The 23,570-nt window shown below is 42.4% G+C and overlaps 1 protein-coding gene across 1 annotated transcript in view; it reads left to right on the plus strand.

The window, feature by feature from the left end:
- bmpr2b (bone morphogenetic protein receptor, type II b (serine/threonine kinase)) overlaps window positions 1-23,570 on the plus strand; it is a 297,603-nt gene that overhangs the window by 118,345 nt on the left and 155,688 nt on the right. Inside the window, exon 2 of the mRNA XM_048598830.1 lies at window positions 15,755-15,934. Coding sequence (XP_048454787.1) covers window positions 15,755-15,934 — 180 coding nt within the window. The remainder of the gene's footprint in view (window positions 1-15,754; window positions 15,935-23,570) is intronic.

A 23,570-nucleotide genomic window follows, 5' to 3' on the forward strand; every position in this document is an offset into this window, starting at 1 on the left:
CAGGGCAGTTTGGTTTGTGGATTTTGGGAAGGAGGTAGAAGTATGTTGTCCGGGTTTGGGAGACTGTAAGATTGGAGACAGTGGGGGAGAGGATCTCCTGAGGTAATGAGGACAGCAATGGCTTGATGTTTGGATATGGGCAGGTACGAAGAAGCACCACCTTTGTCAATGTGTTTGATAACAAAGGGTTAGGGTTGGACCTGTGTGCCAATTTCAGAAGGGGTCAGGTTAGAGTGGGTGAGAGGAGCAGAGAAACTGAGACTGCCGATGATAACTGCTGGCGTGACAATGAAGAGATTGATGGCAGGTAAGAGGTCAGAGAAAAGAACCCAAGTATAGGGTAAATATTGGAGCAGGTGAAGGGATCAGTGGAACAGGGTGGAGGTGGTATGTCCTGCCTGAAGAAGTGAGCACAGAGATGGAGGCAGTGGAAAAATGGTTCAACGTCATGGTGAACCCGAAATTTATTACAGTGGGAGCATAGAGGTATGAAGCTGAGTCCTTTTCTAAGGACAGTGCGTTCAGCGTTGGAGATGGGAAGGTCAGGGGGTATGTGAAAACACGACCAGGACTGGGGTGAGGGGGAGTAACCTCTGGGGGACAGAAAGGGTTAACATTTGAGGGCTGGGATGGGTGGGTGCCGAGGGATGGGGTCCTACCAATGTTTGCTGCTCTTTGCTGTTTCTCAACTCCATCCAAACTGTGCATGTTCATCTTCTGATCTAAAAACATCTTCCTTGAATGTATTCATACCAACCTTATATTAGTAGTACGACCCATTTCTTTTTCCTGTCCCTTGAAAATTCAGTTCCCAGTCATGGTCACCCTAGAATCATAGAATCCCCACAGTGTAGAAGCAGGCCATTCAGCCCGTTGACTCCATACTGCCCCTCTGAAGAGCTTCCCACCCAGACTCATCCCGAACCCCCCCAAACCCTGTCCTTGTAACCCTGCATTTCCCACGGTCATACAACCTAACCTGCACATATTTGGACTGCGGGAGGAAACTGGAGCATCTGGAGGAAACCCACGCAGACACAGAGAGAATGCACAAACTCGACACAGACAGAGGTTGGAACCAAACCCGGGTAACCTGTCGCTGTGAGGCAGCAGTGTTAACCACTGAACCACACTACTGCCCCTGTGGTCATGTCTCTGTAATGGCAATTAGATAATATCTGTTTACTTCCACATGTGCTACGAATAAATCTGCTGTGATGTGAATCCTATGTTTCTTTCTGATATTTTCATATTTTCACAGCCTCCAGCCTTATCTGCTGGTGCACTGTTAACATATGTATTCACCATTTCTTTCGGCCACAGTTTGATTATTTTTCCCTTATTTCTACTTGTTCCCTTGTATTGTCATCTCTCTTTAACTTATCACAACTTCTCTTCCTTGATCCCTCATTCCAACTAAATAGTTTAACATCCAGTCTACTGCCCAGTTATGTGTGTTGTCAGAACACTGATCTCAGCATACTTCACGTGAAGTTTGTTCCAATGTTATAGCTGCCACTTCCTTCAGTACTGGTGCCATGAATTCAGAATCGCAGAAGTGAGAATACTAGACTAAATGCAACTGCTGCCAGGATTTAAGTAGCCATATGTGTCTCTGGGATATGGCAGTGACAGTCTTTTGATGCAAGTTACAGCACCAGCTGAGTTACTTTAGAAACAGGCCATAATTCACATCCCCTTCAAAGATTGCCATCAATACCAATATTGTCACTGAGGTTATTTTACATGATTATGCCTATCCACTACAGGAAATATCATACTTGACCCTTTCCATTTTGTTGTGCACATGTGAGAACTTAGTTGCATAGGGAATACTGTATACAGATTTGGTCAGCCATGAACAAATGCCATAAAAAGCAATGGAAAGAATGCCGTATTGAGTCACCATGAGATTAGAAGGAATGAAACTTGACAATATGAGGAGAAGTTTGGAAATTTGGAATAAGGGGAATACTCTTTCGAATCAGTCTCATTCTTAGACACATGCATCTCCATCAGGGATGGACACCTCATTACCTCACTCTACCACAAGGCTACGAATAACCTCATGATGCTACACTTCTCTAGCTTCCACCCTAAACATATTAAAACAGACATCCCCTACGGACTAGGCCTACACGAACACATGATCTGTTCGGATGAAGAGGAATGCGATGGACACCTTAAGGTGTTGAAGGATTCCCCATAGGAATGGGATATGATGCTCAACTCATCGATCGTCAGTTCTGACATGCCACAGCGATAAACCATAACGACCTCCTCAGAAGACAGAAATGGGATATGACCAGCAGAGTTATGAGTACCCTTCATCGTCCAGTACTTCCCAGGAGCGGAGAAACTATGCCATGTTTTTCACAGCCTTCAACACATTATTGATGACAATGAGCACCTCACCAAGATCTTCCCCACGCCTCAACTTCTCGCCTTCAAACAACCGCTAAACCTTAAACGGACAATTGTTCGCGGCAAACTACCCAGCCTTCAAGGCAACATTGACCACAACACTATACAACCCTGTTACAGCAGCCTCTGCAATACATGTCAGATCTTCAATATGGACACCACCATCATATGTGGCAACACCAACCACCAAGTACATGGCAGATACTCATGTGACTCGGCCAACGTTGTCTATTTCATACACTGCAGGCAAGGATGCTCCGAGGCATGGTACACTGGCGAAACCATGCAGATGCTACGACAATGGATGAATGGATACTGCGCAACAATCGCCAGACAGGAATGTTCCCTCCCAGTGGGGGAACACTTCGGCGGTCAAAGACATTCTGCCTCGGATCTTTAGGTAAACATCTTCCAAGGTGGACTTTGAGATACACAACAATGCAGAGGTGCCGAGCAGAGGCTAATAGCCAACAATAACAGCTGGAAAAGATCAGCAGATCTGGCAGCATCTGAGAAGGAAAAGAATCAGAGTTAACATTTCAGGTCCGGTGACCCAATCTCCGTTCTGAGGAACTTCTGTTTTCATTCCTGATTTACAGCATCCATAGTTCTTTCGGTTTTTATGGCTGATAGCCAAGTTTTGTACCCATGAGGATGGCCTCAACCGGGATCTTGGGTTCATGTTGCACTACAGGTGACCCCACCACACTATACGCTGTCTCGTATACACACTCACACACAAGCATACATTTACACGTATGCTCACACACACGCATACATACACACACATAGATCCTGTCTCATACACACACTGTCTCTCAAGCGTGCACACACTCTCTCATGTTCGCATACACTGTCTCGTACAAGTGCACATGCGCACACACTCTCTCCCTCCCTCAAGCACACACACACTCTCTCTCTCACCCCCTTACACACATACTCTCTCACCCCCTTACACACACACACGTGCTTGCGCACACACTTTCACTCTCTCGCCCTCTCACACACAAATGCACACACTCTCCCTCATGCAAATGAATACACACTCTCTCTCCCTCCCTCTCATACACGCACACTCTTGCTCTGTTTCTCCCTCTCTCTCTTACTCTCACACACACACACGCGCGTGTGAGCATTGCTGATAAAGGGTGTAAACCAGAAACATTGACTTTCCTGCTTGTCTGATGCTGCCTGACCTGCAGTGTTCCTCCAACTCCACACTGTATTGACTCTGACTCCAGCATTTGCAGTTCTTGCTGTCTCCACATGCGCACGCACACACACACAGACACACTTTCGCTCTCTCTTTTTCTCTCTCTTTCTCCCCCTGTCACACGCACATACTCTTTTGCGCTCTGCTCCACACACACACACACACTCGATGTCTCCCTCTCTCTCACACACACACAGGCATGCGCGCACACACACGCACTCACTTTCTCTCTCCCACACCACCTCCCTACCTTCCCCCTCTCCACACACACACACGCATATAAATCTATGGGGTGAGTTTGTATTTGCTCAAAAAGCACACAATTAATACAGTCAGTGTGGCATTTTATAAACTCCTACTTTAGAAATAAAACCAGTCTGACTCCAAACCAAAATACAAAGATTCTAAACCAGGCCTCATACCTAACGTGCATTGTCTGATCTAAAATGTCACCTCTTCTTTACACTGATAAAACCTTTAGTTCTCTCAGGACAGTGACTTGAAAGAAATTCGGGGATTTACATATACATATTAACCAATTAAAACCTTCTAACTGATTAAACACTTAACAGCATCTTAGGTTTGTTTAGTACATCCTCACCAGTTGTCTGACCCTTTGATCTTTTACTTACAAGTTCTGTGTGCTTCTTTCTCACTTCACTGGATGAAGGGGCTACGCTCTGAAAGCTTGTGTTTTCAAATAAACCTGTTAGACTAATAACCTGGTGTTGTGTGATTTTTGACCTTGTCCAACACCAACACCTCCACATTGAGGAGAATAGCAAGCGATTATTTCTATCGAATAGCGAATAGAATTTTTCATATGTAACACTGGTGGGGACAGGTCTGTCACTGTATAACACTGGGGTACAGTGCTGTTGGGGACAGGTCTGTTTCAGTATAATACTGGGGTATAGTACTGATGGGGACAGATCTACTGCTACATAACACCGGGGTGCAATATTAGTGGGACAGGTTTGTCACTATATAATACTGGGGGAAAAGTACTGATGAGCTATATAATTAGTGTGTACAGGATTGTTGCTCATGGTAGATGTATTATGCAGTGGATGGATTAAAAGTTTCACACAATTGTCATCGATGCATGATTTGAATATCTTGGTTCCGTGTGAATGATCCAAAAATGTTTTGGGGCCATACTATAAGCCCAATAGCAACAGTAGACAGTTCAATAAGGAATTTAATGATGAGTCTTCATATAACAACTTTATTTTCTTTGGCATGACCGTGGATAATCTCACTTTTTGCTACATTGAACACCATCTTCCACAGTCTTTATATACACTCGCATAGTCCATTAATGCTCCTTTCCAACTTGCTGCTCCCTCTTACACTATTGACTGACTGTACCACCTAAGTTGTAGTTGTTAGCAGATACAATGAAGTTGTTTCCTCTTTTTGTTACAATTTATTGTTTACAGTCATGAGGTTAGACTGTGGAATTTTGCTTAAACCCATAATTTTTAATTAAGTGACATTGCTGTTCACTGAGCTAAGTTGACCCATGAGAGCATTGTATATTGAATAACACAGTGCACCTCACCTACAAGTCTCCTTACTTGAGAAAGGATGTACTGGCACTGGAGGGGGAGCAGAGCAGTTCACTAGGTTGATTCCAGAGTTGGTAGGGTTGGCTTATAAGGAAAGGTTGAGTAGACTAGGACTATACTCATGGAATTTACAAGAATGAGGGGTGATCTTACAGAAACATTTAAAATTATTAAAGGAATGGATAAGATAAAAGCAGGAAGGTTGTTTCCACTGGCAGGTGAAACTAGAACTAGGGGGCATAGCTTCAAAACAAGGGGAGCAGATTTAGGACTGAGTTGAGGAGAGTGTTAGAGGCCGAGGAGTGACCTTAAAGAAGCTTATAAAATCATAAGGGGCATAGATGCGGTAAATAGCCAAGGTTTTTTTTTCCCAGTGTAGGGGAGTCCAAAACTAGAGGACATAGGTTTAAGTGAAATTTTCTGCCCAGTAAATGGTTATGTTGAGTGAGTGGGTAAGTGGACCTGAGTCCATGAAAAGATCAGCCACGATCTTATTGAATAGCAGAGCAGGCTCGAAGGGCCAGATGGCCTACTCCTGCTCCTGTTTCTTATGTTCTTGTATGATGTAGGATATTAAACAATACAAGAACTTAGCTTTAATAGATTAGTTTTGCACAAAGCTTGGTGAGTGTGTGCAGAAATGTCCATGTAATAAGGTTCTACCACAGAAGTAATTATGATTTGCTTCCCAGTTAAGTGAGCGATTCCAAGCCTTTTACCTTGCCCTTGGTTCATGGCTCAAATGCTGCTCCTGTTTGGTTCAGTCTTTAATCATATTGAACATTGTGATGGGAGTATTGTTAATCAGCAGTCCAACTATGTGCATCTATTATGAAGTCGAACTGGGAGTTTGGGTACAGCAAGATGCAGCTGGAGGTCATATGTTGTTTGTATCGAAATCAGTTGCAAATTGATCAACTGGGTCCCCTCACAGTATGTTCACAGTATGTTATCAGTTCTTTCTGCTCAGATATTGCATCTCCTCACCCTTAATATCTTTCACCATCATGACTCTTATGAAGTCACAGTCATTATGATATGAAAATCCTGTCCATTCCAGTTCTCTTCTCAGTCCCACTCCCTCACTGTGTCTCATGGCACTGCAACTTTATTTCCATAAAGTGCTCATCCAATTTCTTCATGAAATCATTGATCGTTTTTGCTTTCATTGCTCTCCTTTGGAGTAAAACCATGTCATTACCACTTGCTGAATAAAAACATTCTTCCTTGTATGTCCCAGGTATGTTTCCTAAAACTGTAAATCAGTGTCCCCTGGGAAGTGTGCCATCAACTAATGCAAACAGCTTCTCTTTGTCTCTCTTATGTAAACGTGTCATAATCTTGTACACCAATGTCAGTTTCCTTTACTCAAATGTGAAGAATCCAAGCTTCTCCAACAAAACCTTGAAGTTAAAACCTTTGAGCCCTGGAATCATTCTGGTAAATCTCTGCATTCTCTCAATGACTTTTACATAGTTCCTGAAATATGGTGACCAGAACTTGATGTAGTGTTCTAGTTGAGGCCTAATCAGCACTTTATAAAGGTTCACTGTAACTTTCCTGCTTTTTTATTTATCATATCTAAGACCTCATAACTTTGTTAATTGTTCCCATGATAAATGTTGCTGCTTTCAAAGATCAGAGCATGTGCACCTATCTTCCAGGGCACTCTGACCCTCCATGGAATGGAATTTTGTCACTAAGTCTGTATTGGTACAAAGTATTCTTTCTGCCAAAATGTATCACCTCATACTAATTTTTTTTGGATATTAGATTCCACCTACTTCTTGTCTGGCCATTCTGCTAGACATCTGTGTTCTATTGCGGTCGATTGTTAACACCTTCATTGTTTGCCACATTCACAGATCGGTAGTATTGTCAAATTTTGAATCATCGTTTTCTATACTTACGAGGGAGGCGATGGGCTGGCAGTATAATCGCTAGCTTATTAATTCAGAAACTCAGCTAATGTTCTGGGGATCAGGATTCAAACCTACCACAGAACATGGTGGAATTTGAATTCTATTAAAATATCTGTAATTAATAACCTACTGAAACCATTGTCGATTGTTGGAAAAAACCCATCTGGCTCACAAATGTCCTTCAGGGAATCTGCCATCCTCACTTGGTCTGACCTACATGCGACTCCAGACCCACAGCAATGTGGTTGACTCTTCGTTGCCTTCTGAAATGGCCTAGCAAGCCACTCAGTTGAACTAAACTCTACGAAGCCTCAAGAAAGAAATGAATGGACGGATCATCTGGCATCGAAGAAAGCACTGACAAAGACAATGTCGAACCGGCAAAGACAATGTCGAACCTGCAAAGTCCTCCTTACTAACATCTGGGGTCTAGTGCCAAAATTGGGAGAGCTGTCTCACAGACTAATGGAACAAATGCCTTACATAGTCATATGCGTGGGATCATACTTACAGGCAATGTCCCAGACACCACCATCACCATCCCTGGATATGCCTTGTTGCCCAAGAAGGAGTACGCAAACCTTTTGCCCAGGTATTCCCTTGTGTGATAGTCAAAAGGCAGGGAACTTACTCAGACTTTAATTCAACATATTCTTTATTTTAACTTCGTAAGTACCAATACTTAATATAAAACATGCATTCATTGCAACTTTTACTTCTTATTTCATCAAACTTCGCTTCAACCTTAAGTTAATTTGACTTCCCTTTACCTTACTTTATTTAATCCACATTTAACCCTAATATTACTTTAACTTAATAAGTTTAGCTTGAATCAAATACTACCCCAATTCGAGTGAACTGGCAACTTTGTTCTCGCCTCATGTTTCTTTGTTCTCTCTGAAAGTAACTTCAAGGCACATGCTTTTCCAATGTGATCTTGATGGCTTCTTCTCTCCTCTGAGAAAATTCCTTTGTTCTGTTAACTTATCTGAAATGTGTTTCATTCCTGAGAGATCTCTGGCATTCAGCCAATAAATTGATCAAAGCCTGATCACATTGTTCAATCCCAGTCAAAGGAGTTTACTGATAAACAACTCCCAAATGTTTACACCAAGCCGTAAACAGTGACATTCCATACTTCATATAAGGCACTGGTGGCACTAATATGTCTAGAGACCACCATGACACTTGCCTTATTCAGTCAACAAGGAAACCGAAGGTCGCAACAATTTTAACTGAGGTCAGAGTTTAAACTAGCTTGACTGAAGTTCCCAGCATGCTTGATTGTAGCTCTTAAACAGTCTCGGAACCATTTCTGCTGCTGGCCACCTGACCACAGTCCTGTCCCACCAGCGGGAAAGACCCAGCAGAGGTGGCTGCACAGACTTATACAGTCAGGAGGGAGCTGCCTTGGGAGACCTCAACATTGATTCTGGACCCCATGAAGTCTCATGACTTGGAGTTAAACCTTGGCAAGGAAGCCTCCTGCTGGTCACCACGTGCCATCCTCCCTCTGCTGTTGAATCAGTGTTCCTCCATTTTGAACAACACTAGGGGAAGCCATGAGGGTGATAAGAGTGCTAAATGTAATCTGGGAGATTTTAATGTCCACCACCAAGAATGGCTCGGCAGCAGAACTATGGATCAAGCTGGTTGGGTCCTAAAGGACATAGCTGCTAGACTGTGTCTGTGGTAGGTGAAAAATCTACTTGGCCTTATCCTTGCCAATCTGTTGGTTGCAGATTCATCTGTCTATGACTGTCAGTAAGAGCGACCACAGTGTAATCCTCGTAGAGACAAAGTCCCACCTTTGCATTGAGAATAAACTCCATGTTTTCTGGCACCATCACCGTGCTAAACGGGATAGACGTTGAACACACTTAACAACACAAGACTGGGCATCCATGGGACACAGTGGGCCATCAACAGCAACAGATCTGTACTCCAGCACAATCTGCAACCTCATGGCCTGGTATATCACCCATTCAACTATTACTACCAAGCCAGGGGATCAACCTTGGTTCAATGGAGAGTGCAGGAGGGAATGCCAGGAGCAGCACCAGGCATATGTAAACATGAGGTGTCAACCTGGTGAAGCTACCAAACAGGATTACTTATATGCCAGATAGCACGAATAGCAAATGATAGGCAAAGCTAAGCAATTCCTCAACAAATGGACCGGATCTAAGCACTTATACAGTAATTCTGCCAGATCTAGTTGTAAATGGTGGTGGACAATAAACAACTCACTAGAGGAGGAGGCTGCACAAATATCCCTACCTTCAATGTTGGAAGATCTTAACACATCAGTGCAAAAGATAAGGCTGAAGCATTTGCAACAATCTTCAGCCACAAGTGCCAAGTGAATAATCCATTTGTAGCCTCCTGCGGTGGTCCCCAGTATCTGAGATACCGGTCTTAAGCCAATTCAATTCACTCCACATAATATCAAGAAACCATTGGAGGCACTGGATAGTGCAAAGCTATGGGTCCTGACAGCTTTCCTGTAATAGTACTGAAGATTTGTGCTCCAGAACTAGCTGCTCCCCTAGGGAAGCTATTCCAGTACAGCTACAGCACTGGCATCAACCTGATAATCTGGAAAATTGCCCAAGTTATGTCCTGTACACACAAAGCAGGACAAATCTAACTGGCCAATTACTGCCCCATCAGTCTACTCTTGATAATCAGTAAAGTGATGGAAGGTGTCATGAACAGTGAAATAAAATAGCACCTGCTCAGCAGTAACCTGCTCACGATGTCCACTTTAGGTTTTGCCAGGGTCATTCAGCTCCTGAGCTCATTACAACCTCGGTTCAATATGGACAAAAATGCTGAATTTCAGAGGTGAGGTGAGAGTGACAGCCTTTGACATATTCAACTGAGTGGTGTCAAAAAGCCCTAGCATAATTGGAATCAATGGGCATCATGGGCGAACTCTTCACTGGTTGGAGTCATACCTCACACATAGGAAGGTTGCTGTGATTGTTGATTAGTCATCTCAGCTCCAGGACATCCCTGCAGGAGTTCCTCAAGGTAATGTCCTAAGCCCAACCACCTTCAGCTGCTTCATCAATGACCTTCCTTCCATCATAAGGTCAGAAATGGTATGTTTGCCGATGATTGCACAATGTTCAGCACCATTCGTGACTCCTCGAATTCTGAAGCAGTCCATGTTTGTATGCAACAAGATCTGGATAGTATTAGGCTTGGGCTGATAAGTGGCACCTAACAGTCATGCCACACATGCCAGGCAATGATCATCACCAATAAGGGATAATTTAACCATCACCCCTTGACATTCAATGGTGTACCATCACTGACTCCCCCACTATTAAGATCCATAGCGTTAAACATTGACTAGAAACTCAACTGGACTCCCCACATAAACACAGTGGCTACAAGAGCAGGTCAGAGGCTTGGAATACTGCAATGAGTAATTCACTCCTGATTTCCCCAAAGCCTGTCCATCACCCATAAGAAACAAATCAGGAGTGTGATGGAACACTTGCCTTGATGGGTGAAGCTCCAACAACAGTCGAGAAACTTGACATTGTCTAGGACAAAGCAGCCTGCTTGATTGGCACTAATCCACAACTATCCACTCGCTCTTCCACTGATGCTCAGTAGCATGTACTATCTCAAAATGCACTGCAGAAATTCACCAAAGATCACCTTCCAAACCCAAGGCTACATCCACCTAGAAGGACAAGGACAGCTGATACATGGGAACACCATCATTTGCAAGTTCCCCTCCAAGCCACTGTCCACCCTGACTTGGAAATACATTGCCATTCCTTCACTGACACTGGATCAAAATCCTGGAATTCCCTTCTAAACAGCATTGTAGGTCAACCCATAGCATGTCGATTGCAACAGTTCAAGGTAACTCACCTTCACATTCTCAAGGGCAACTAGGGACAGGCAGTAAATGTTGGCTAGCCAGCAATGCCCATGTTCTATGAATGAATAAAAGAACATACTGTTGAAACACTCCATTTTTCTATCCTGAGGGCTATTTACCTAATCTGATGCACGGTGTTTCAGTGGTTAGCACTGCTGCCTCACAGTGCCAGGAACTCGGGTTTGATTCCACCCTCGGGCAACTGTCTGTGTGGAGTTTGCACATTCTCCCCTTGTCTGCATGGGTTTCCTCCAGGTGCCCCGGTTTCCTCCCACAGTCCAAAGATGTGCAGACTAGGTGGATTGGCCATGCTAAATTGCCCATAGTGTTCAGGGATCTGTAGATTAAGTGAGTTAAAGGGGATGGGTCTGGGTGGGATGCACTGAGGGTCGGTGTGTTTTTGTTGGGCCGCAGGGCCTGTTTCCACACTGGAGGGATTCTATGAACTCTGTGAACCCTCCTATTCCATAATTGCTAATTTTGTTAATCAGTCTTTTTAGTTGTCATATGGTTTTTAAGAAGGCACCTAAAGTCATCCATTGCATTCTCTTCATCAACCTTCTCTGTTGCTTCCGCAAAACACTCTATTAGATTAGTCCATCATGATCTGCCTATTAAAAATCTGTGCTAGCTCTCCTTAATCAACTCCAACCTTTGTGCTTGTTGATTTTATTTAGCACTGTTGATTGTTTCTAAAATGATACCCACCACTGATGCTAAACCATCCAATTTGTACATAAATAGGAATGAATTTGCATCCATTCTTGTATAAAGGTGTCCCATCTGCCACCTCCAAACTTCTCACATCTCCCTCTGTATGTAGGGAAGACTTGAAGATTATGGCAATGCTTTCTGCTATCTCTACCCCCAATACGTTGAGAAACTTATACGTAAGGTATCAACACTCAGCAACTTATCCAAGAGCTCTGCCACAAACAATTAGGCTCACTTCATTCCCCAGTACTCTATCCAGAAATGCTCCCATCCAAATTAGACTGAAAACATGTTTGTTCTGGTACACATTTCAGAAATTTGTTACCCCTCCTTTCCCTTTATTGGATGCAAATAGCAATTGGGATCATTTTAGGTCATGTCCTCTCGAGTTCTTGCATGCCTTTGTGATTTCCAGGCAGATTTCCTCTACCCTTCTTCCACTATTTGGAGGACTATAGAATACCCCGGGAATGAGATCATTCCTTTTTTCTGCTCATTTATTGAAGTGGATTCTGTCCTAACTCCTTGAAAGAAATCCTCTATTTCCAATACTACAATGTTTTACCTAAGTGATATTGCCACTCCACTTTCCTTTTCCCTTCTTGATCTTTTCTAAACAGTTCCAGCTAGGAATCGGAGTGGGACTATCAACTGTTAATTTACATTCCCCTAATCCTAGGGACATTGTGGACATTTGTAGTGATTTAACTACTGGCCCAACTGAGATACAGAGCAATAATAGAACTTCAGGCATTGTTTTATTTGGCCCAGAACCACACCAGGCAGTGATTGAGCTCTAATCTTTTCTTTAGTTTCCTTTGACTGACATTGCATGAGTCCCACCACATTGACACACAAGTTGTAAAAGTTTTTTTAGAGAATAAAGCTCCTTTCAGAATAAGCTTTGAGAGTTTCAACATATTTTATTGTAATAATTTTGCTCAGGCCTATAAAGTTTCACAGATTCTTATGCATCAGAATCAGCAATGTGCCACATTACCAAGTATGGAATGGTTGTACTTCATTTTGGTTTAAAAACACAGCCCATTTTAATGTATTTGAGAAAATTCTACATTTAAGTAATGGTCATAAGTTTCGCTCCTGATATTTCGCTGGCGGAGCAAATCAGGTCTGTCCAACCATTTTTGGTTGGATGTTTATCATGAAATTGTGCTTTGTGCTAGATCTATGATAATCACAGAAAGGCAGCAAAATTACACAGCACAAATATACGCGAAGATGTCAAAAAAATCATGTGCAGACACAATAGGAAGTTACAAATAGAAAGAGGAACATACAGCATCAGCACACAGTGCTAAGCAAATAATTTATAAGTTTGGAGAAGAAAGGAAATGACAAGCAAGAGCATTTTGGCCGTTACACAGACAATGTGCTGAATGTGTACTGAATCATGTGTCACTATAAAGCATCTTGTCTTTAGTAGAATTAGGTTTTATTGTCAGTATACTCAAGTACAGGAGTACAGTGAAAAGTTTACAATGTCGCCCTGATGGCACCATCTTGTAACAAATTTCCTAAGTACAAATCTTAGATACAAAAAGAGAAATAAAGAACAAAAAAGTCACATTGCCTTATAGTGATTCATACAATAAGTTAGAAAATAAGACATCCAGTTAAAAGAATAAACCTTACAGTCAGATAAATAGATTACAGATGAACATTACATTGCAGTAGATTAGCGTGGGGCTTCCACGCACGGTCTGACTGGCCTTGCGAGCTGCTGACGGTCTGCACCGATCCCCAGTCCAACAACCGTCCCCATACCGTTCCGTGCCACCAGCCCGCTCTGCTCTGCTCATGTCTCTGGCCTGTTCTGCTCCATGCCTCCAGCCCACTCCACTCCACCTCTCAGTTGCTCCACACCACTCCATGCCTCCAGCCCATTCTGCTCTGGCTCTTAGCAACTCCACACTGCCCCATGCCGCCAGCCCACTCTGCTCCAGCCTTCAGCTGCTCCAAGGTAAGTTTTCTTTTTTTAAAAAAACTTTAAAATTGTGGAAAAAAAAATGTAAAGAAGAAAAAAACATTTGGATGGACAAGCACCAGGCTGATGAGCCTGGACACTGCCTATTCTGCCTCTGCCAGTTACTGTTAGAAGTTACAAAGGTACACATAAAGCTTTCAGTAACAGGTGAGCTGATGCAAGGGTTAAGATGGAGAATAGCATAGAAGTGGAGGTGGCAGTCTTGGTCACATATATTAAACATTTTTGGAATGACCTGGATGTAGTGCCATAGAGAAACAGCAGCGTCATATATATCCATTCTTGTCACACCGTAAGTATTGGACAATGCAGCCTTGTGGCTTCTAGAACAAGGTCAACCAGCTGGACATCATAGAGTATGAATTCCCTCATGGGGGTTGTTAATCTTGTCCAATCAGGGAACCCTTGTTAACATATAAAATGGGGAGTGTCAGAGATGCTGACACTCTGGTAGCTGACTCTGAATGAGGCAGTACTAAAGTCAAGCACTGTTCATGTGTAAATAAAGGATGACTTGGTGATGGATACTGGCCTCTGTGCAGTTATTTCAAGCCTCATGACTGCAGATCCAGATACAGCCTATTTAGTAATACCAAAGAAATCGGTGAGATCTTATCCAAATCTTGCCTCCCGCCCAGCCCGATTGCCTAGAATCCAATTTAACACTTCAGATCTTAGAATTTTGAGTATCAGCATCAGGACAAGCTATTCTTCAGGTCTCCACTGTATGAGTGCCTGGAGGTGCCACATGCTGGTTTGACTGCAGTGCTGTGAAGCCATCCATAATGGTGTTGCGTATGGAGGTACGGGGGCTCTTCCATTTAACTGTCTTTTAACAGACTTTCTGATATGATCCCATAATATAACATGAATACTCTCGGCATCCTTTTAAAGATATAGCACACGAAATCTGGACCCCTGTGCTGTTCTCTCAAGGGGTGTCAGCTGCTCATCGAGTGGTCAGCCATATACTGCTTGTGCGACTCACGTTTATTCTTGCTCACTCATACCATGTTGCGAGCAAGTCTGTTTAACTCAGTTAGTTGGAAGGCATTGTGATATGGAATGATGCCAACAGCGATGGTTCAATTCCTGCACTGGCTGAGGTCACCATGAAGGATTCTCCTTCTCAACCTCTCCCCTCGCCTAGGGCATGGTGACCTTCGGGTTAAACCACCACCAGTTGCGTGGCTGTCTAATGAGAAAGCAGCTGTATGCTTTGGTGACTATACCTTTACCTTTACTATGTTGCTGAGTGTCTTCCCTTCTGTTTGTCTGCAAATTCATTTTGAGTGGATGTTTCTGGGCTGGTGTTTGGGAAGGGAAAAGGTCAATAATGATATTTGTCGTGAAGCCTAATGAATGCAAATTAAAAATTGTATTGCTGAGTAGTCGTGTTTGTCACTTTTTTCAGGAATGACAAGTACATTCATGATATGGCTTACTAACACATAATATGGGTAAATTAGGATTTGAAGAAAGGGAAGCATAAATTCATAATGACCTACCCACCAATTCGACATTTCAAGCCCCCTGTTTGACTTCCCTTTGTTCCGAATCTTGTGTGCTTCCTTTTTATTTTTTTTGTAGGGGACAGCAGGGGAGAGGAAAGAGAGATGAGAGATGGATGAGATGGTATTCTTACATCTCCCTCATTCTTGTGTGTTGTTTGTTTTTGAATGCAATGATAACATTAAGAATTATCATAAATGATGCAAACATAAAAGTGTTGTTAAGTGAAAATGACTCATTTTCAAGGAATTATGTACAATTGCAGGAAAACAAGTCATTGAAATTTGTCCTTAAAATTATCTACCCATGAATGCACATAGTCCTGTGAACAGTAGGGCATTGACTGTTCTTAGCTATTTGAATCCCTTTGCCTGGAATTTAGTAACTTAGATGCTACCATACGAAATTTTTGCAGCCTTTCTGAGAATGTTTACCTCAGTAATGACCTTAGCTTATAACATTTGTCTTAATTTTATTTTACTTTCCTAGGTGCCCAGAGTGGTGAGCGGCTTTGTGCCTTTAGAGATTCGTATTCTCGCTCTGAGCCTCAGGGCATCAGTGAGGAACGTATTAATCGGGACAATGGCACCGTCTTATGTGAGAAGGGAAGTCAGTGTTATGGACTATGGGAAAAGATGCAGGATGGAGGGATCCGCATGATGAAACAAGGTGAGTATCTCTCCAAAAATAGAACACTTTCTCCTGCTTATTGGCAATATCTTCAGTGAGAGTTTCACAGCGCAAGACAGAATTATGTACCTTATCTAATTTTGACATTGGCTACCTACTTTCTTAGTGCTCCCGGTAGCACTGACTAAAACCCTGCAATTTTAACATGGTTCATGAGGTGTAGCAGGTCTGACATGCTGTAGTTAATTTTGCACGTGGATCAGTGAAAATTCCTAACTCTGTTTGGTTTTTATTCAGATCTTCCAAAATCAGGAGATTTTCTCCTGATCACTGTTGTTGGCCGCTTGGGAATATCATCTCACCCTACATAAAGGAAATATACAGATCCGGGATAATGGGAGGCAGGGTGTTTGAGCTGTAGAATTGAAAGGCAGTTCACCATTTCACCACCAGATGATGTATGCATGTTGACACTGCAGTCTATCCCTATGTAGGTTAAATAGATTCTGGGACACCATTCCGCAACTGCTTCAATTCCGTTTGCGTGCCAATTACACTGGCTTCCTCATACAATATAATTTCCAGTCTCTGACCTGATGAAGTCACTTGCACAATTGAAGTGAACCAACAGGTGTATTGGAAACAACTGAGGCCCATAACGTTTTAACATGCATTCCATCTCTCCTAGTGTTTCTTCAACTTTGACTTTGTGCCACCTTATACCCAAGCGGTTTTGAAAATGTGTAATTTATTCAGTTCATTCAAAGTCTGTCTCGCTCGAGAATATGGACTCTATTGAATACTCCTGCATTACTTCCTCCAAGCCTGCAGACTTTGGAGGAGAACCAGATTAATGAAACAAAAGTGAATGTCAAACGTTTAACACCAAAATATGGATGAAAACCCTGAAAAGAACTGAGTTATACTGATGTGCACAACAAATTGTAGTGGAGTGAGTTTGCACCCGCAATCTGGATACATTGGAGAGTAGAGTTGTGATACAGATATTTCATGTTGCCACAAGCTCTGTGAATGAAAAGTTTCAAGGCATTTAAGAGGTGATGGCCCATTTTACTGTCAGTATTAAGCATCTCTTAAGTAGAACATGTTTAAATGTGAAATTGAGATTCAGAAGTGTGAACCATGAAACAACAGTGACAGTTTAATGTCCTTTGTCCTTGGGAACAGATTGTTGGTTTATGCCAAAGTAAGGTCTCTAGGAACTAGATTGTGACTGCCAAGCTCATTTTGTGTCAGACTGTTGGAATCATCAGACAGAGGAGATATTAATTTTCTCATTTTGGGCTGGATTTGATCCAAATTCCAGAGTTGAAAGGCCAGTGTTTAACCTAGCACACATCCAAATCTATCTTTGAGGCTGGGAAACAAGACCTCTGGCCTTGCTAACCAGTGTGAACTGATAATGGTAAGACTCGAGAAAAATGAAGAATAAAGGAATACCTTAATTTTCTTTTAAATTATAGAACAAATTTGCCCAAAAATCCCAGTAAGCCACTGCCCACATCCACTCTTTCAGACTTCATACAATCATTAAACATTGGAGGAACCTGACCTCTACATACAAAATCATAGTGAACCGTTGACTTCATACCAAACTGTGGCATCGTAAGCTGACGTTTCAATTTTATGCGTCACATTGTTGAAATTTAAATATTGCACAGTTTACAGTGAAAGGCCGGGCTGTCTTAAAGAGGAGACTGATTAGATATCGTACAGTCGAGGTATGTTCCTGTGAGGTCAGAAGATAAAAACAAACCTCAAGTTTCCTGTGTGCCAAAAGTGATAAAGAGTAAGGTGAAGCAGAAAAGTGAGAAACAGGTTGAATATACAAAGTTCAGAGATGAAATGAAAAAAGAAATGAGAAGCAAAGAGAGAGTATGAGAAGAGACTGGTGGCCAACATCAAAGGGAATTCAGGTGTCTTCTACAGGCATTTATATAGTTGCATAAAAGTACAGTGTGGCTGATTATGGGATTTCTATATAGAGGCAGAGGTTTTGGCTGAGGTGCTAAATTGGTATTTTGCATTCCTTTTTACCACAGAAGAAGATGTTGCCAAAGTCATCGTGAATGAGGAGGTTTTAAGATACTGGATGGGCTAGAGATTAAAAGTTAGAATAATAGAAACCAGGAGCAGAAGTAGGCCATTTGGCCCATTAAGCCAATTTTGCTATTCAATATGATCATATCTGATTCTGTATCTAAATGCCATGCTCTTGCTCTCTTTTCATAAAACTGATTTTAGCCTCTGGAAATCTCTGCCGTAAATATGTTTAGTGACTTCACCTCCATAGCCTTCTGTGTAGAGAATTCCACTAAATTCAGAATTTCACCTCCCTCCTCCTCTCAGCCCAACATGCCTTACCATATATCCTGAGATCATGAACTCTTTCTTTTGGTGGAAGATCCAGTACAGAGATCATCCCTGCACCCAGTTTCTTCAGAATTTTGAATGATTCAATGAAATCCCCTCTTATTCTTCTAGTAAATACAGCCCCAGTTGACTCAATCTTTCCACACAATGACAAACCTGCCATCCTCGAAATCAGTCTGATGAATTTTTGGTGCATTCCCTCTATGGCAAATAAATTTTTTTTGGGTAAGGAGACCAAAACTGCACATAATACTCACCAAGTTCTATGCAGGCGCAGTAAGACTTCCAAGCTCCTGTACTGAAACTTGCTTGCATTGAACACATCATTTGCCTTGCTAACTGCTTTCTGCACCTGCATTCTGGCTTTCAGCGGCCTGTATGCAAGGATACCCAAGTCTCATTGTACGTAAACATATCACAAAGTATTACTAGTTAAATGATATTCTGCTATTTTGTTTTTACTACCAAATCGGACACCTTCACACCTATCCATGTTATACTGCACCTGGCATGTATTTGTCCACTCACTCAACTTGCCTAAATGAGCTTGGAGCCTCCCTATGTTCTTCTCACTGATTACAGTCCCATCTAGTTTTGCGTCATCAGCACATTTAGAAACGTACATTTTGCTCCATTATCCAATTTGGTGATATATGTTGTAAATAGCTAGGGCCCAAGCACTGATCCCTGCTGTCACCACCTTCCACTCTCAAAGACCAATTTATTCTTACTCTGTTTCTTATCTGTTTAAACCAATTCTCATTCCATTACAGTACACTTGATTTCTTCGTACATTCAACTCTTATATGGGACTTTATCAAAATCCAAATACACCACATTCATTGTTTGTCCCTTTATCAATTTTACTGGTTATATTCTCAAAAAGCTTCAGTAGATGTGTCAAACATGATTTCCATCTCATAAATCCAAGGTGACTTTGTGTTAACCAGTTGGTATTTTCTAAGTGCTCCATTATCATTTGTTTTATAACAGATACCAGCATTTATCCCACTTCTAATCTTAGGCTCACTGGTCTGTAATCCCCAGTTTTCTCCCTCACAACTTTTCAAAAGTAAAGTAAGGTTAATTTGCCACCTTCCGATCTATTGTGTTTGTTTCAGAATGTACAGAATTTGAGAAGATGACAATCAATGTGCCCATTATTTCCATAGCCACCACCTTCAGTGGTCTAGGATATAGGTTATAAGGCTGTTGGGATTTATCAGCTTTCAATCCCATTTATGTCCCCAGCAATTATGGACTCGTGGATGTTTATAACACAGAAGGAGTCCCATTTGACCCATTGTGTCCATACCATTCAACTGATTATTCAAATTCCGTTTTCCAGCTCCAGCCCTGGCCACTATAGCAGTCGAAATGAATATATAAATACTGCTTAAATGTTTTAACAGTTTCTGAACAACTGCCCTTTCAGACAATCTGTTTCAGATTCCCATTCTAAATCAAAAGGTTTCTTCTCAACTCTCCCCTTAGCCTTCTACCTCTTAGGTCAAATCTGTGCCCCTTGGTTATAGACTCATCTACTGTTGGGGCAAGTGCAATCCTGTCCAGTTCAATTATACCCCTCAATCTTATGCACCTCTGTTAGGCGTCCCCTCAACCTTTACTACTCAAAGAAAACAATGTCAGTCTACTGAACCTTTCCTCATAATTCTGACCCTCCAGCCCAGGCAGCATCCTGGTAAATCTCTTTTGTAACCTTTCTTGTACAGTCACATCCTTCCTATAAGGTAGTGAGCAGAACAGCTTGCAGTGCTTCATTTGTCGCTTAGGCTGGTCCGGCATAACCTCTTTGCTCTTGCCTTCATTAGCTGAGGTATAAAATACAAGTACAGGTAGTTCTGGTATAACGTGTGTTTCGTTGACACAAATTGGCTGTAATGCAATTGATGAATAGTGGTCACTGTTTGGCTAATGTGAACTTCTTGCTGTACAGATATAGCGATTTCCCTGTAGCGCGATTTTCTATAGTGCAGGGTCACGCAAGAATGCAACTATCGCGTCATGCGAGAACTACCTGTGTTCCGTTAACCTTCTGAAGTAACTCTGCAGAGTTCCGTACCCTATCACCAAGTCACTCTTTATTTATATATGAACAGTCCTTGTCTTTAGTACTGTCTCATTCAGAGTCAGACATCAGAGTATCTCTCTACTCATTTTGTTTATGTGTCAGTCAGGGCTCGCTGATTGGGGCTGTAAATGTGGTCCAAATAGGGAACTCAGATTCTATGAGGTCCAGCTGGCTGACCTTGTTACATCCACTACATCCCTCCCCTTCTCAGTCCAGAGACATAGGCCGGTCCTTTTTCTTGTAGAGCCTCCTGGGATGATTTAGTGCCAGGTCAGGTTCCTCTGTCGCAGCATCTGAAGCGGATAGCATGTAATGCACAGGCGCTCACCACTGAACCAGGAGTGTCTTGTTAGAATTTCACTCTTCTGGCGGCAAAGGCATAGAGGTGGCTACTTCCGTCACGTCTATCTCTGATTTGGAGATATCGACAATACTTGATGGAAAGGGTGAATCCAAGGATTCCAGAAGCATTTTCAAATGTTCTGAGGGGCAGGGCATGTTTTGCTCCTACACTATTTGCAAATTTGCGGTTTTCATGTTGTACACACTTGTTATTCAGGACTGTCTCACCTGCCCAAAATTTCATATGTCACTGCGTCGTCCATACTTCTGACCCATGCAGAGCTATTTCCATGATTCTTACACCAAACTTCATACCCTGTATCAAACTGTCTCTCTCACTTGGTGAAGTCTTGTGTCTGGCATTGAAGCTCCTGATCCCGTCCACTCTGCCAGTCTGGGAAGATCAAATTTAACTTGATGTGAAGTCTTCTGCCCATTAGCAACTGTATAGGCACTGTCCCTGTAGTTGCATGTAAGATGGTCCTATAATCAAATAAGAACAATGACAGCTTGATAGCTAGTGAGGCTGTAGGCCGTTTCTTCAAGCCATCCATCAAAGTTTGGACAGCTCTTTCTGCCAGGCCATTGGATGATTGATGATATAGAGCTGTCCTTACCAATACTTTCACAGTTCTAAGTGTCGCAAAAGATGCATGCAATTTTTCTATTGTTGTGTTTAACAAATGAACTCTATGCACATCCAGCCACTTTGAGTACTCGTTTACACTGACTAAGAATATTGAACCCATGAAAGGTCCTACACAGTCAACATGCAACCAATTCTAAGGTTTACCCAGCCATTCCCATGAGTGTAGGGGAGTTGCCTGTGCTAATTTTTGTCCTTGTTGGCACTCTGGGCATTTCTCCACTAACACAGCTATGTCTGCATCCAGGCCTGGCCACCGGACATAGGTTCTTGCCAAAATCTTCATTTTGGAGACACCTGGATGGCCCTGCTGGAGTTCAGCCAGAATCTGACAGTGAACTTTGCTTGGGATAAGCAATATTGCTCCCCATAACAATATGACGTCCTCTACTGTGAGTTGGTTTCTCTAGGCCCAAAAAGGCTTCAATTCTAGTTGTTACTGACCTCTGGTTTTCCCCATTAATACCAGTTGTTTCAGTTTTGAAAGGACTGGATCTTTCCGTGTCCAAAGTCTGATATTGTCAGCTATGACTGGTGACTGTCTAGAAAATTTAATATCATTACAGACTCTTCCATGGGGCACCACCAGTGGTGTATCTGCTAATGGGAGGCAGCTCAAAGCATTCACATTTGCAATTCGGCCTCCCAGATGGTGTTCCGATGTATAAGCACTTAGAATTAGAGCCCACCACTAAATGTGACCTGAAGCTGGGCAGCATTGCTTCGTACTCTTTGAGCAGACCAAGTAGAAGTTTGTAGTCCATGATTATCTCACATTTTCATTCATAAAGGTATTGGTGGAACTTCCTGATTCCAAATATAACCACCAATCCTCTTTTTCTATCTGGGCATATTTACGCTTTGCATTAGCCAAAGTCCTGGATATATATGCTCTTGGGTGTTCCCCTCCATTAGGTCACGACTGAGCTAATATGACACCGACGCCGTATTGGAAGCCATCACATGTCAATACCTGATCTTTCTTGGGATCATAGCGTGCCAATACCTTAGAGGATGATAGCTGTTTCTTTACTTCATTGAAAACCAGGGATTGGCTATGTGACTATTTCCGAGGCTGACTCTTTCCTGGGAATCCTGGGTTTAAATGCAATTGCAGGTAAGCGTGGCTCATGTCCAGTTTCGTGAAGGGTAGCCAGGCTTTGTATGAACTTTACATAATAATTTACCAGTCCAAGAAATTATCTAATCTCCTGGACAGACATGGGAGCTTGGTCATCTATATCCAAGTTCTCCAAGTGTTCCTTATGAATTTTCCCTGTTAGCAGGACATCATCAAGGTAATTGGCGACCTGAGGTAGGTCTTGCAAAATGTTCTCAATCGTCCACTAAAAAATTTCACAGGCTGACAATATTCCAGATGGCAGTCTCGTATATTGATACAAGCCCTTACGGGTATTAGTTGTAGCATACCTCAGGGAATCCTGGTTTAAATGCAATTGCAAGTAAGCGTGGCTCATGTCCAGCTTTGTGAAAGACAGCCCATACCCACCACCCTCTGCCAGCTTTGCATACAGTTCCTCTATCTGAGGGATTGGATATTTATCCAACTATGAAATACAGTTTATTGTTTGTTTAAAATCCCCAAAAATGTGAACTGATCCGTTGGACTTCAAAAGTTGGTACAACCGGTGCTGCCCATTCTGCGAATTGAACTGGTTTGCTGATTCCTTCACCTTCTGATTGCTGCCTGTACTTTTGCCCCTGAAGCAAATGGCACTGGGTGGACCTTGGAGAATCGAGGAATTGGTTACTGGTCGACATGCAAGGTGGGCTAGGCTCTACTAACAGTCCCTAAATCTTTCTGGAAGATTTCCTGGTATTCACTAAGGACTTCACTCAGGCAGCCATTTTCTAATTGAAAAGCATTGAGCCAATCTAGCTGAATCTCTCACAACCACTTTTGCCCTATCAAACTTGGGCTTGAGCCTTTTACTACAGTCACTGATAACTGAACCAGCTGCATCTCATTAAGAGACCAGAACAGATGTTGTACCCTAATCTGTAAAGATTCCCTGGTATAGGTTCTCAGCCTAGCTGACGTCTTGCACAAAATTAAGGGCTGGAGTCCAGAACAATTTGTATTAAAAACTAGTTCTGCAATTACTGATGTGGCCACGACAGTATCAACTACAATTACAGATTCATAGATTCATACAGCACAGAAAAGGCCCTTCAGCCCA

This window comes from Rhincodon typus, chromosome 7 (assembly GCF_021869965.1).
Source record: "Rhincodon typus isolate 14 chromosome 7, sRhiTyp1.1, whole genome shotgun sequence".
NCBI classification, from domain to species: domain Eukaryota; kingdom Metazoa; phylum Chordata; class Chondrichthyes; order Orectolobiformes; family Rhincodontidae; genus Rhincodon; species Rhincodon typus.